At 41.9% G+C, this 15,930-nt stretch overlaps 1 protein-coding gene across 7 annotated transcripts in view; it reads left to right on the top strand.

The window, feature by feature from the left end:
- The window catches only part of snap91a (synaptosome associated protein 91a), a 61,927-nt gene that overhangs the window by 15,960 nt on the left and 30,037 nt on the right, over positions 1–15,930 (top strand). For all 7 annotated transcript variants that reach the window (XM_048260833.1, XM_048260834.1, XM_048260838.1 and 4 more), the window contains one exon: positions 4,356–4,498. In XM_048260833.1, the coding sequence (XP_048116790.1) occupies positions 4,356–4,498 (143 nt within the window). The remainder of the gene's footprint in view (positions 1–4,355; positions 4,499–15,930) is intronic.

Raw genomic sequence — 15,930 nt, 5'->3', positions numbered from 1 at the left:
ACGCCACGTAAAATAAACTATAACTTGGGGAGCATATACTGGTAAGTTATGGACTTTTTCCCCCTCTCTCTCATCGCATGTGGCTACATGTGTGCATGGCTGTTACTGAAGAGATGTGGCCCTGTTCCTGAAGATCAGCGATCTGGCTAAGGCACTTATTCTATGCCAGCAGGACTGCTGTGGGCGCCAAGATGTAGTAAAAGCGAGAAAATCCTGATCTAGTAGATGTGAACATGTAAAAATGTCTACAGCAGGAGTTGGGAGCCAGATATACTGTAGCTTTCTCTTGACTGCATGTGGCTTGTGGAGAAATTTGAGATTTTTTTTTCAGGGTAAATAAGTGGCGAAAATTGGTTAAAATGACACTACTGTGTCAATTCAATGTAAAATGACTGTACTTTCTAAATGTGAATTGGAACACCTAGTTTTACATGTAATCTCAGTTGGCACAAAAACTCAATTCTCATTGTGCAATGCTGCCAGACATGAGCTGTTGTCAACTTCATACTCTTCTAGCCCACATCCCAGTCAATGGCACCTCCTGGCACATTTCCTGCTACACTTTTGTCTCGCCTCAAGTGACGTCAGCCATTTGTCAGCGATATTCTGCAGGTAACACATTGAACATGAAACTTGTTGTTTTTTACCCGTGAATGGAGTAATTATATAATTTAGTCCAACAATTTAAGCCTATTATCAGAAAAAAATACTTTTCTGATTGGCTGGTGGGGTGGCTATTAATTCTGAATAATGGGACACCTATGAAGTACTGTAGATCTGGTAAAAAAGTTAAATCACCGTTCCATATCAATGCTTTTGAATGGTAACTATAACAATCATAGTAGGTGTGCTCTGCATGTCGTGGAGTTCTTTGCACTGTACACCGGCGACCCGGGTTCGATTCCCGCCCCATGGTCCTTTCCAGATCCCACCCTGACTCTCTCTCCCACTCGCTTCCTGTCATTCTCCACTGTCCTATCAAATTAAAGGCATAAAAAAACCCAAAAAATATACAAAAAAGTAATCGTATCAAATTAACTATATGTAGTTAAAATAACTTATGTTTTGGAGATCTCCAAAATTCTCCAAAATTCTGTAGGGTTTATGTGGAGGCGGAAGAGCTGCATGGTGATCTGCACTCGATTGCTCTTCCTCAGCCAACAGATGTTGCGTCTCATTAGACTGAAATTGAATTTCACAGTCTGAAACTGAATTGTGAAAATTCGTGGAAGTGCATAGAGCTTTTAGGATAGGGAATTTCAGTGCGGAACATTTACGAATCAGAGAAAATGAATTAAATTTCAAAATATTTCATCCAGTTTTTAAGTTTACTTTAGGATTCAGTTAGAAACTTAATTAAATTTAAAATCAAATTTCCAAATATACTATTCCAGTTGGGTTTTTCAATACAATTGCTCAGATTCAGCAATTCAAAAACAAAATATTTAGATTTACTCCATATAGATTTCTCTTAATGAAATAAAGCAGAAAATATTTGGTATTATGGCTCTCCCAACTGAAAAGGTTTCCGTCTGTGGTTAGGTGGTGTTACTGTGAAGCACTATGCTGCTGAGAAATGCGAGAAAGTGCTGCTAGTGTGCCAAAGCCAGACACGGTCTCTGGGGATCTCGCTGGGAGCATGTCTGCCCATGGAATTGACTGGAGACTCTCTCTGTGATCACAGTCTGGATATTAGCGTACAACACAATGTCATGTTCCTTATCTGACGTAATGTTTGCTGTTATCTAAAGGCTTTCCTATTATTAATACTGAAGCTACTAGTTCGCCGATTGGGTGAATTGATTGTTGCTCTAAATTCCATTAGATCAGGGATTCTTCATCCTCAGCAGTCTCTCTCATCAGTTCTAAATATCTCTGTGGTACTTGTCTCCAACGTTTTATGCACTGCCATTCTATCTGTCTGCATTTCTGAGCAACAGCATATACAGTACACACCAGTTCAGATAATTTAACCCAGTAAATATTTATATGAAAAATTCAGCAACAATCCAGCACTGCAGAGTAGCAAGAGGAGCAGTGCAGCGATGGAAAGCTCGCTCTCTGTGTGTTTACTCTCTCGCCTTCTCAGTGTGTGTGTGTGTGTGTGTGTGTGTGTGTGTGTGTGTGTGTGTGGCTGTGTGCAGTGAAACGAGAGATTCATACTGTAATGGCTTGGGTCTGAAGAAGAGGGGGAATTTGCTGACTCATACAGTATAACCGTGAGGAATTACAACTCTCTTTCTCTCTCTCTCTCCACCCTGTCTGGATCTGCACCTTGTCATCTTAATTCTATGATCCAGCTTTATGCCCCCTCTCACCCACTGTGGTCCTCTGATGAGCATCTGCTGTGTCAGCCCTCCGTCAGGACTAAGAGGTCACTGTCAAGACTGTGATTCGCAGTTAGTGGAATGATTTACCTAATGCTCTTCATTCTAGCGAGGGTTTTAGGATTTAGAAACAACACAAACTGTGGTTGTCCCTATCTGGACATAGATACTGTATGTGTTAAAAACAACAAGTTGTGTTATTTTCAACTCTTTCATTTTAAAGACTCATCTGTTTACCTAGTATTTAACTATGCCTCTGCATCTTTGTTTGCCAATTCTGATTTGAAATTTGAATTTGATTAAATTGAGATAATCTATTTGAGATAATCTATAAAAAAGTAACAAACAGCTTCTCACCCCTCATCTTCCTTAGGTTTCCTATGGAGAATGCACTCAGGCCTAGTCTATCATTTTCTTTTTTATGAATATACTATAACATGCTTTGGAGTACCAGAGGCCATTCCTACATGTACATATTATCAACACATAGTTTTAGTCTGTTTGTGATATGTTACTACACATACTTAAAAATATATTTTCTACTGCACGATCAGAGCTCCAACCGTGAGAGATGTTTTGACTGAGCCTGGACCTCTTGCTGTCACACAGATTTCACACTGCATCTGTACTCTGCAAATGTGTGTGTCAGCCAACTTGTACGCTTGCCTCTTGGAATAGAACAACAATACAAGTGTGCTGTCTGTTTTCCTTGCCTTTCTCCAAAGGCTCTTTCATTTGTTTGACCTTGCTTTGTCTTTTTTATTGAATATCTCTAATGTTCAACTCATGCCCGAATCAATATACTCCATTATGCATACCAGTCTTTTTGATATAGGACAATGTATCACAAATCTAATGACGAAGCCTTTTGGGTATGTGGTACATATTGGATTTTTGGCAACAGGGTAATGGAGATGTACCGGTGTGCACAGGGGTTTGCCTGACTTTGTTCAATTTCACACAGTGACTTGTTTCCTTGATAGGTTCACTGCAGTGCTGGTTTATTCAACGGCATTTTTTGGATTGTGGCATTTTTGATAGCGTAGATATAGATCTTGGACACTTTGATTACTTTTAGAGTCTTAAATCAGAAAAGATAGATCGTTCAGGCAAGTTAGATGCACTGAAGATGGCACGGAGCTGGTCGTAATGAAAACAGATCTTGAATATATAATAGATTTAATATCAATGCAGAACAGATTTGAATTACACACTTCCAAAATGAGGAATCTTAGGTTATATCGTTATGATTTTCTCTCTTTCTCTCTCACTCTGACACTCATTCTCTCTCTCTCCCTCTGTCTGGCAGTCTCATTGTACCACTTGCAATATATCTGTCTCTTGTCTCTATCCCCCTCTTTCTCTCTCTCCCTCTATGTTTTCTCTATCCCTCTCTTTCTCTCTCCCTCTGTGTTTCTCTATCCCTCCCTCTCAATCGTTTCCCATCTTTCTCACCCAACTTGACTTCTTTCTCTCAGCAAAGTCAGAGTCAGTGCACACACAGCCTGTGTGAGACTTAAAGACTGTAAATGTGAGTGTTTATGTAAACAAGAAGCGTGATTGACAACAGAATCAGCTCAACCTGTATTAGATGTGTGTGTGTGTGTGTGTGTGTGTGTGTGTCTGTCTGTGAACAAGAATTATGATTTTTTGACAGACACGCAGCATACATAAACTATGTGAGTGTGTGTGTGTGTGTGTGTGTAAATGAGAATTGTCCAGCCTAGACACAGTCCAACCACCTATGTGAGGAAACTTCTGTTGGTCTCAGGGGAGCAAGAGAGAGAAGCAGATCATCTCACAACACCTGTTATGATTTTAAGGATAAAAAACACCTGAGACTGTGAGAAAGAGAGGGGAAAAAGACACATACATAGAGAGGGAGAAGGAGGATGTTTGAGAGGAAAGCTTATTATAATATGAGTCTCACTGGAACCACATGTAGATGGGTATGATGTCCTTTGATAACTGATGTTTATTTGGGATCTCTCTCTCTCTCTCTCTCTCTCTCTCTCTCTGTCTTTGCAGATCTGATCCAGGCGACGCAGGAGTCCAACGTTAACATCCCACAGATGGCCGACACGCTCTTCGAGAGGGCCGGCAATGCCAGCTGGGTTGTGGTCTTCAAGGCCCTATCAACCACGCATCACCTGATGGTCCATGGCAACGAGGTGTGAAACTGGAGTGTTTTGAGATGTGACCGCATTACTGTGTTCCCAGTGCTGTTCTTAGTTTGATATGTGAGCCTTACAAATGCTGTGTCAGTTTCCCTGTCGTGCACTAACTGTGTATAGGTGCTATGTAGCCAGCTGTGCTATGCTAAGGCAGATAATTGCTCTATGAATAGTCCAATAACATGCAAAGCAAGGTGGTGCATGTGGTCCCATTTGCAATGCCAGCTTGGCTACTTCTTCCAGGTGCTAAGGATGTGAGTTGAAACTGAGCAGTCCATGACATGACCAGTCCATTACTGATGATGTAAGCATTCCCGAGGAATGGGATAGGTTAAATAGCGTGTGGATCAGGAACGATTGTATTGTTGGCTAGCACTGATGGTACCGCTGTGGATGTCTGGTCGAGGGGGCAGGTGAGAGGGACAGAACCTGGTCTGAGATCACAGACAGGCAAAAACACACACACACACACACACACACACACACACACTGGTGTGGTGGTGTGGTCCTTTCATATTGGTTGAGAGGGCAGGACAGAGGCACAGTGCCTGGCCTGATATCCCAGATAAGCCCAGGTAAACCTCTCTGTACTGACGGTCCATTTCACTGATAGCCTGCTGAGTCGCGGCTGGCTGGGTCATGGGTCTTTCCTCCTGGATCTGGCTGCTCTTTGGGGCAGGCTGGGCCTGATATATTGGGGCTGAGAGGAAGTGAAGGAACAGCTCAGTGGGAGGTGGATATAGGGTGCTACAGTAGATGTAGCCTGGCCTTTTGTTTGTGTTGGTGGGGAAACATAATTACAGCTCTCATGTAGTCAATGAGGAGATGATAATGCCCACATTCTGAAAACACACACACACACATACACACACACACACACACACACACACACACACACACACACACACACACACACACACACACACATGCATGCATTCAGTGGCTCTTGTCTTAATTACCCAGGCAAAGATGACATGGAACAGTGTGGCCCTGCTGTAATTGGCTCTAATGGTGGGCAGTGGCAAATGAGGAGAGAAGGTGAAAGAATGAGAGAGAGAGAGAGAGAGAGAGAGAGAGAGAGAGAGAGAGAAAGAGAGGGAGGGGGATTAAGAAATGGATGTTTGATGTTTGTGCTCAGAGAAGGAGGACAAGGAGGCCCAGGATACACAGACCTGCAACTGAAGCAGGGAATGGGAGATGGAGCCGGTGATAATGGAATTAGAAAGGATGGTCATAGCACACGCACACACACACACACACACACACACACACACACACACACACACACACACACACACACACACACATGCACACACACAGTAGTGGTGGCAGATGCAATGTGTGTGGATAAGCTTCAATAAGGACATGTCACTTGCCCCTTAGGGTCTCTATGGAAAACAGTCTCTATGGGAGAGACGTTTCTTTTCTGCCAAGGGAGTTGAGTAGAGTAACGCATTCATTCAGGGATGTCAAAGTCAAATACATTAGAGGGCCAAAAAAACAAATTTGCTACAAGCCGAGGGCCGGACTGGTTCAATATTTATTAAAACACTAAAATGACTGCACGTAACCTATTGAACCAAGACGTGTACTGTATTTTATTTAATGATTAAATGAATAATGACTGTGACTGAAGTGCGGGCAAAGTTTGCACAGAAATGTCAAGGCATACTTTGGGGTCAGAGGGCCCACCTACATGAACCCACCCCCTCCTCCCACCCCCCATCAAATTATCATAATGATATCACAATTATTATTATTATTAATAATTATTATAGTATTATTTAGGCTATACTATATTGCTATAAATGCACTTCAAAACAGTCAATGTTTAAAGTGCTAAGATTGTTCACAAAAGTTTGTGAAAACATGCACATCAGAGTACTGCTTTACTAATGTAAAATACAAGGCCTACAATAGTTTCATTGTTTTTGCATTGTTGCATGATGCTTGCATGATAAATACTTCTCAAAACAACAGCAATTATATGGGTGCCGTTGTTTTGGGATGTTTCCCTCATCCACTGATCTGGAGATCTTTAACTATCTTTAACTAAGACTAATTAATAGCTTTTGGCTGACTTTAATACTTAATGCCAAACAGTGTTTTATATAGCCTGTGCTCTGTTTTTTATGGAAGTTGCATAAATCCACGTCGTTCTATTAAATGTCGTTTCATAATTAAATAGCCTTCCAATAGGTTGAAGCTTAGCTTTGCTACCAACGTGCACACGCATGCATTGAATAAACGCTCATACCACGACTTAATTCTATGCCTCTATGTTTGATGACACCAAACAAGTATTTCCTAATTGCAGAAATGTTTGTTTTCTTTTTCTGTCCGCGCGCGGCTCCTTGATCAATTGCGCAGCAAATTATCAGACGATGGCCTGGGAATAATTTCACTATGCAGACCATTGTCCACATTGCGGACCGCGGCCGATAGTTTGACAAATGGTGACCTGCATGCTGCCATATTAAGGCCTTTTTACGGTGTATTTTAGCCTGGTTTTCGCGTGGAAGGCTCTGTAGAAATCTGGCACCCTATCCAACGAAGTTAAACTGAAAGAGCGTGCCGTTCACAGACACCAGAATGAACGAGTTCACAGTAACTTTCATCAGGCAATACAGTACGTTCAGTTCACGTTCGCTCAAAATATGAACGAGTTCATGAACTTTCGTTCAATGAACGCGTTCAGGCACAACACTGGGGAGGGGGTAGCTGAAAGTTGACATCTGCCCTGACTGAATACTGATAAACTAGATATAAAATATGACCGCCGCTCAGTCCTGTACATCCATTCCGCGAAAATAAATCACACTTCAATTTGTCTCCATATTTTACTCCATCCCCCACTCTTGAAACTTTTGTGTATGCTTGTTTGGCATGCCTGAGTGTGTGTGTGCGGCTGCACAGAAAGTAGCCTACTGGTGCTGAAAAGGTGAATAGATTGTAGAATAGCCAAAGAAGATGTAGCATTGTTATAAAACCTTTAAAATCTCTAAACAATCACAAGTAGGGCAGTTCATCACAGTTCATCCATTGCAACTGGATTGATGAAAGGTCACTTACACCTGTAGGCTACATTGTATTTGGGAAAAGCAAAAGGTATCAGCATAATGTTATTTATTTATTTATTTATTATGTATTTATAAACAAAAACATCTCTGTCAGTTCCATGCCGTTTTCAACAGCTATCAAAAACAAAGGTCATTTTTGGATGGATGGATTTTTTGTGAATGTTTCTTCTTCTACATAAGATTTTAGTCATCTTTAGTTCATGTAATACTTTATTGTCAATGCACAAATTAAGTAACAGTAGTCTGAAACGTTATTGTTAATGCACAAATTAAGTAACAGTAGTCTGAAACGAAATGCTGTTTTACATCTAACCAGTGGTGCAAATAACTGACATGTCCAAATGGGCCTTGATGAAATGCGTCGCTAGACTGTTCATACACATTTTAACGGGCCAAAGGTGAAGAGCTTTTGTCCGTTATTGTTCGTGCAAATATAGGCTGATTCATGTTCCCTTGCATTGTGTAACTGAGGTCCATGGCTAGTCTGGCTTTCATCAGACCAAGCTCAATCTTTTAAGAAATCAAAAATAAATAGCGGGCAGATCAGGCTGGGTTCACCCAGCCTAGTCCATAGGCACCGATATTGTTTAATTTTCAGATTGAGATATACACGCTCTGGCTATTCTAAATGCAAAAATGCATTAGGGAGTTATGACAAAACTGTAACTAACAAACTAGATCCTAATAGAAAGCTGTTAGCTTCCCTAAGCTACAGGTAGGATTATAAGGTAGGCCTATTTACAACATAAATTGTCAATAGGCTATGCTGGCGACACAAATAAAATCTCCTTTGGAAACCAATGGCTTACGACTTACAGTATCAAGAGGACTTAAACTGCCATATCGTGGCGAAAAGTTGTAATAACATTCACGCAGCTCCATGAGTCAAGGAAAGCTTGAATGAAGTAGCCACTTCTAAATGGGACCCACTACACAGTAGCTAGAGGTGTGTTGTTAAAAGCAGCCATAATGAAATTAAGGTGTCATTGTTTGGATACTTCACACACGTGCTTTTTTAATTTCACAGACTACAACTACCAAGCTGGAATCAAAGCACATCGATTCCCCTCTCACACCCTGCACGCACTTAAAACAAAATAAACAGGCGTCTCAGTCTCACGCATGTATAGGCAAAACTGTATCAGACCGGTGTAACGTTGGTAAATCTTCCATTGCACAGAATGATTTTGTAGCACGTGCAATAAATGACAGTCGAAAGATACAAACAGTGCTGCTATCAATTTGCTTGGTATAACCGCATTTATAGTTTTCTACAAATGCAATCAATCAAATGGGCCTCCATCACTCAACCAACGCTAACGGTAACATTACCTAGGTCCTTATTGATATTACAAGATTAACGTACCTGCAGTAAAAACCAAGCATGTCCGATAAACATCCTCAGATTTATTTCGGCTTCAAGAAGAAATGGGAATTACACTTCATGTGAACATCGTCCTGTCCTTATTAGATGTTCGCTGCGGTAAATTACAGTCCTTGTAGGAAGTGTCCATTGTTTTTCCCCAACCCACTTTTAACTTCCAACAAAATTACGTCTCACTGCAACGATGCGCCATCTAGTGGACAAACGACTACTTATCGCCAATACTGAAAATGCAGCCATGATGATGATGATGAATATTTATTTTGGCTTTCTTTTGATCCTACTGAATTTGTAATTATGTATCGGCCGTTCTAATACCGATAGTATGTGGGTGCCTGTGTGTGTGCATGTTTATATGTGTGCACCGCCATTTACAGGCCAATGAGTGTACAGTCACTAATTGGACACATAACCTAATTTTTTTAGACCCCCCCATGGATGAAATTCTACGAAACTTGGCATACCCCCAGAGAATGCCAGGTCAATCATACACATAAAATTTGCTGCAGTTCTGAACATCTTAACTGAAGATAGGGGCGATTAAAGCAGAATAATATTGCATTTTCAGTTTTTACCAGGGGGGGGTGCAAATCACAAATGAGTGATTATGAGCCAGGTTGATGTGGGCCCTTGAGACCAACATACCATAAAAGAGAACTGTGTCTGCCCACAGAGAACTGTGTCTGCCCTACCCTCCTTTCGGGGGGTCCAGTCCAGCGGGGGGGCTGCAGATCAAAACGAAAAATGACGGTTCCATGCTATCCATGTGGGGGTACATGCCCACCAAGTTTTGTGTACCCCGGTCTTTCAGTGTCCCGGGAATCCTTGTTGGTGTACGTCACTAAATGTACACATAAGTTATTTTATTGTAGGGCCCCCATTGACCGAAAGTACACAAAACTTGGCATGCATTCGGAGGGTGTCATAATGATCCTACACTTTTAATTTCGTGCAGTTTTGACCTTGTCAGCCAGAGATATTGTGATGAAAACACCTAATTTTTTGCTTTTTAATTTTTAACTAGGTGGCGCTATACATGAAATAAGTGGTAATGGGATGGGTTGACATGCCCCCTTAAGACCAACATACAAAAAAAAGGTGGACCTCCTAGGCCCTACGGTTCTCGAGATATTCACAGAAAACTGTCTCCGGCCACCTACAGGCCAGTTGGTGTATAATAACATAAATTAATTTATTGTGTGGCCCCCCATGAACGGAATTCCACAAAACTTGGCGTGCATACAGAGGGTGTCATAATGATCCTACACTTCCAATTTCGTGCAGTTTTGACTATGTTAGGTCACAGATACCTTCAATTACACCACCTCATTTTTACTTTTTTGTGTTTAACTAGGTGGCGCTATACATGAAATGAGTGGTTATGGAATGGGTTGACATGGCACCTTGAGATCAACATACAAAAAAAAAATGGTCCTCCTAAACCCTACGGTTTTCAAGATATTCACAGAAAACTGTGTCTGCCCTACCCTCCTTTCGGGGGTCCAATTCAGCGGGGGGGCTACAGATCAAAACGAAAAACGATGGTTCACCCGCGCAAAGTTGAATTCACCCAATTTTGCACGTTTATTTTCTTAAGCATTGCGCCCAGGGGTGTGGCAATTAACAACCTAGGCAGGGGCCTGGCGCGTTGTCTAAAAATCGCTATCATACACCACCTAAACCTGGTCAGAAGTCAATGGCGAGTTGTTCAGATCGCATGTCACCAGTCAAATTGGCAGGTGCACGCACCATCCTTCTATCATTCATGAACGCACACCAGCGCACGTCCATGCAAAGCATTACAAATTGCACGATTACAATGGGAAACATAATTAGTACAAAGATATTACGAAATACTGTACATCTCATAATGAGTAGTTATTCACCATCATTTGCAAATTGGTAATGACGGTTAAAAGTGATTAGGGGAGAGGCGAGAGACACGTATGGAACACAGCTGAAGACGCACTGTCACGAGATATAAGCAACTCCTCTGCAGGATAAATGTTGTTTTATTCAGTTATTTGAGCAATATTAGGGTAAGTGTTGCTTTTTCCAGTCTATGTTTTCGGTGGTAACCCATTGTCAGTCAATAGTGAAAGTAACTGCATATAACTGTCTTGTCATTGACTGACTCCTTGGTGAAGTTAGTTTCACTTTTCCAATGAGTTCAAATAGACGAGTGCAAGGTTTTAGTAAAGCATGATTTAAGAATGACTATTCTATACGGTCTCGCAAGCAGCCTCCTTCAAATGCGCCTTTGAATGGCAAAATACCGATGCATTTATTTGACAAATCGCGCGTTGCGCCGTTAAAGGGAATGACAGATGTCATTCTCATTGGTTTAAAATGATGTTACGCCCCAAACACACCCATATGACTGATTAAAAGACCTAGGAACCATAGACATAATATACATAGACGCCGCATCGACCGCTACTCCTTACTAGCGCTGACGAGATTTGGAGCCGCCATCTTGGACCGGTCATCCACTCCACTCAGTGTAATCTGTTTGGCCGGTGAGATGAGCTGTCAGTGCACTTAATTAATCATATCTCACTGAATACCGAACAGATTCTCACGCGTTTTTTTTGCTGCAAAGGTCATACATGTAGCTATGATACAGGAAACATGATTTAGCGTATTTTAATATTCATAGTGGGTTTAACAGTAATAGAATATTTTGATATATGATATAAAGTGACCTGACGTCCGATATCAAAACTGGGAACATAATCCATGTTTGACAGCATAGACAAAACTAGTTTGATACAAATTTAATGAGTTAAATATAGTTCACAGAAAAGTTCCATCAACAGCATTATTCACAGTCCACAGAAAGGTTCCATAAACATTTAAGTGAGATCAGTGCCATTCAGACATCTGAGGGGTATTCCAAGTAGGCCTATGTGGTTTAGTGACAAACTTGGGTAAATTGACTCAGACTCAGAATAAGTTGTAAACCTCCCAGTAGAAAAGCTGTATGATACAGGAAACATGGTTGTGTGTATTTTAATATTCATAGTGGGCTTAACAGTAATAGAATATTCTGATATATGATATATTATAAAGTGATGACATCCAATATAAAAACTGGGAACATAACTAATCCACGTTTGACAGCATAGACAAAAACTGGTTTGATACAAGTTTTAATGAGTTAAATTTACAGAAAAAAATCCATTAACATTTTCAGTTCAGTGCCATCAAAAATAAAGTGATGAACAGACATTGGTGTGGCATAAAGGAAATGGAGTAACTGGGTTCAATATCAACAGCATTTGTTAGACAAGTTCCATAAATATTGTAAAGTGCAAGTTTGTAGGTTTGTTTCTGATCCTTAAAAAACAGACATTGGTTTGGCATAGTAAGTGTAACAGTTCATCAATTCAAGACAAAAAGGTGACTTGTCACTTGTACAGTGTCAATGGGTTCATCAACAGCATCTGTTATTTACAGTTCACAGAAAGGTTCCAGCCCCAATGAAGAGATTAAAAAAAAGAATTAAGAAACATTTTAGAAACTGCTAAGATCAACCCGTTCATTGCAATCAGTAAAGAATCAGGGAGTGTCTTCACAGGCTCAGTAAGACAGAGTTACCGTCATGCAGTTGGTTCTATGATTTCGACAACTGGTGCATGTCATTTTGTATGTTCCCACCTTGCTAAAATTGCTTGGGTACACTTTGGCTGAGAACAAAAGTGCTTCAGACAGCAGGTGGGCAAATAAGATGGCATAGTAAACTGGGTAAACTCCATAAAAGAGGACTGAGTCAACCAGACGATGGGAAAATAGGACACAGAGTGGCGAATGCAGGTGATGAAGGTGGAGCTCATAAATCAAACATTCAGTCACAGTGTAGCAGATGCCCTGCAGTACTGCAATGAAGAGCACCTTCCTCGGTTCCAGGGGTGTGAGGAGACCGTTCAGTTCATTCACAGTCTTCTTGAACAAGGCAGTTGTTCTGGAGAGATACAAAATAATAAATAAATGAATGAAAAGGAATTTGAGAGGCATCTTATTCTTGTTAGGGTAAATGACATGTGAATAATACAGTGTTGGGCAAGCTACTTCGAAATTTTAGTGAGCTAAACTATCAGTTACTCTGCCATGAATAAAACACCACACAAAACTACAACCCAGTCAAATGTATTAGTAGCCTAACACAAACACAGCAGTAGGCTAGTTCACTACATAGGAAGCTACTTTAAATTGTGCTAATTTCACATGACAAGAAAAGTGTAGCTTGTCTGGCTAAGCTACTTGATAAATAAAGAAGTTGAGCTATTGAAAAGTTACTTTATTCAGGAAATAGTGAGGCTACACACTACACAGGAGGCTACACACCAACACACTTAGCTGTGCTTAGCTAGCGATTGCCCAATAGGCTAGTCTATGCCACTTGTGTAAAATTCGCCGGCCAAATCTAGTATGATTTATTTCTACAATAGCCTTCTTGTGTCAGTTGTAATCTAAGTCAGTGTTATGGAATATGACTTATCAAGTCTCAGTTCATAGCCGGGTGAACACCGAGTAAACATAGCCTAGCTAGATGGCTACGATTTTCATACAGTAATATCACAGATTGCTCCTTCTCAGCTCTCTGGTAATATTCTATTCACAAAATACAACCAATAGTACGGTTATGTTAAATCTTACTTGTGAAAAGTAAAAATCCCCAGTATGGTCCGCCCGATTTGAGAAGGAACATGCTGCACAGTGCTGTCATCTTGTGTCTTCTGCTGCAACGCAACGAGGAGTATGACCGGTCCAAGATGGCGGCCGCATTTCTTGTTTCCAGCAGCCAATGCGGCGTATATTATGTCTATGCTAGGAACACCTTGTTACGCCATGCGCTCCACTTTTGATAGCGAAACCCCTCCCAATGTGAACTGGACATCCTACTAAATTTGAATAGACTTTTGACGAGTGACGATGCACTTTAGAATGTCATGATAGGGCCCTAATTCAGTATTTTGCACGTTTATTTTTTAAACAATGCGCCCAGGGGTGTGGCAATTAACAACCTAAGGAGTGGCCTGGCGCATTGTCTAAAAATCGCTATTGTACACCTGGTCAGAAGTCTATGGCGAGTTGTTTATACAGTATGTTATTTTAAGAGCGCATTGTCAACAGTCATATTGGCAGGTGCACGCACCATCCTTCTATCATTTTATGAATGCACACCAGCGCACGTCCATGCAAAACATTACAAATTGCATGATTACAATGGGAAACATAATTAGAAGAAAGATATTACGAAATACTGTTGAGTACTCATGATGAGTAGTTATTCACCATCATTTGCAAATTGGTAATGACGGTTAAAAGTGATTAGAGGAGAGGCGAGAGACATGGAGCACAGCTGAAGACGCACTGTCACGAGATATAAGCAACTCCTCATTTGAGCAATATTTGGGTAAGTGTTGCTTTTTCCAGCCTATGTTTTCGATGGTAACCCATTGTCAGTCAATAGTGAAAGTAACTGCATATAACTGACCTCCTTCTCAGCCAGCATCACTGCTGCTAAGACTGCTTTCTACAATGACAAAATCAACAGCGCTACAGACACTCGAAAACTTTTCTCAACCTTCAAATCGCTACTCAACCCTCAGCTGCCTCCTCCTCCATCCAGCCTTACTGCAGATACCCTCGCCTCATTTTTTACAAACAAAGTGGCGGCAATCAGCAGTAAATTCTCTACATGCCCACTCAACGCATCTGGCTCAGATACCGCACTCCTACAACCTCTAGGGACTGCTGGAACATCTTTTTCAGCATTCCGCCTCTCTCGAGAATGAAGTGTCCAGACTCCTGACATGCAGCCGTCCTACCACATGCTCGCTGGACCCTATACCTCACGAGCCTACTTCAGTCCATCAGCCCGACCATCGCTCCAGCTATCACACATGTGATCAATGCCTCGCTAACCTCGGCACATTTCCAACAGCGTTCAAAATGGCCGGGTAACACCGTTAAGAAAGCTTCTCTCAACCCTGCTCAAGTCGAGAACTACCGCCCTGTCTCACTACTGCCTTTCCTATCCAAAGGCATTGAACGAGCAGTCTCCAAACAGGTCTCTGACTTCCTTTCACAGAACAACCTTCTGGATCCAAATCAGTCTGGGTTCAAAAGCGGCCACTCTACCGAAACGGCTCTGCTGTCTGTAACAGAAGCCTTAAAAGAAGCCAGGGCGACCGCTCGGTCATCAGTACTCATTCTGCTTGACTTATCGGCTGCCTTTGACACGGTTAATCACCGTATCCTTCTCTCTATACTCGCTGACATGGGAATCTCCGGTTCTGCTCTCTCCTGGTTTGAATCCTACCTCACAGGGCCTTTCGTTTAGCGTATCATGGCTTGGTCAGCTATCCGCACCTCACCATCTAACCACAGGGGTCCCCAGGGATCAGTGCTGGGCCCCCCTCCTCTTTGCTATCTACACCACCTCCTTGGGACAGATTATCCGTTCGACGCGGCTTCTCATACCACTGCTATGCAGACGACACACAGCTCTATCTGTCCTTTCCACCTGACGACCCCCTGGTTTCAGCACGGATCTCGGATTGCCTTTCAGACATAGCTACATGGATGAAGGCACACCACCTCCAGCTGAACCTCTCAAAGACTGAACTGCTGGTCATCCCAGCTAAACCTACCATACACCACGACATCAACATCAAATTTGACTCCCTGTCTGTTTCACCGACCAGGACTGCAAGAAATCTAGGAGTTGTTCTTGACAACCAACTAAACTTCTCGGATCATGTTGCCTCAGTCGCCCGGGCATGCCGTTTTGCACTCTACAACATACGGAAAATCAGGACTTACTTGACTCAAGATGCTACCCAACTTCTGGTTCAGGCAATTGTCATCTCCGACTTCGACTACTGCAATGCCCTCCTGACAGGTCTCCCAGCCTGCGCCAGTGAAACCACTTCAGATGATCCAGAAGCGGCGGCGCC

This window comes from Alosa alosa, chromosome 13 (assembly GCF_017589495.1).
Source record: "Alosa alosa isolate M-15738 ecotype Scorff River chromosome 13, AALO_Geno_1.1, whole genome shotgun sequence".
Classification (NCBI taxonomy): Eukaryota; Metazoa; Chordata; class Actinopteri; order Clupeiformes; family Clupeidae; genus Alosa; species Alosa alosa.
The sequence above is the reverse complement of the archived record's forward strand: the minus strand, read 5'-3'. Positions and strand labels throughout refer to the sequence as shown.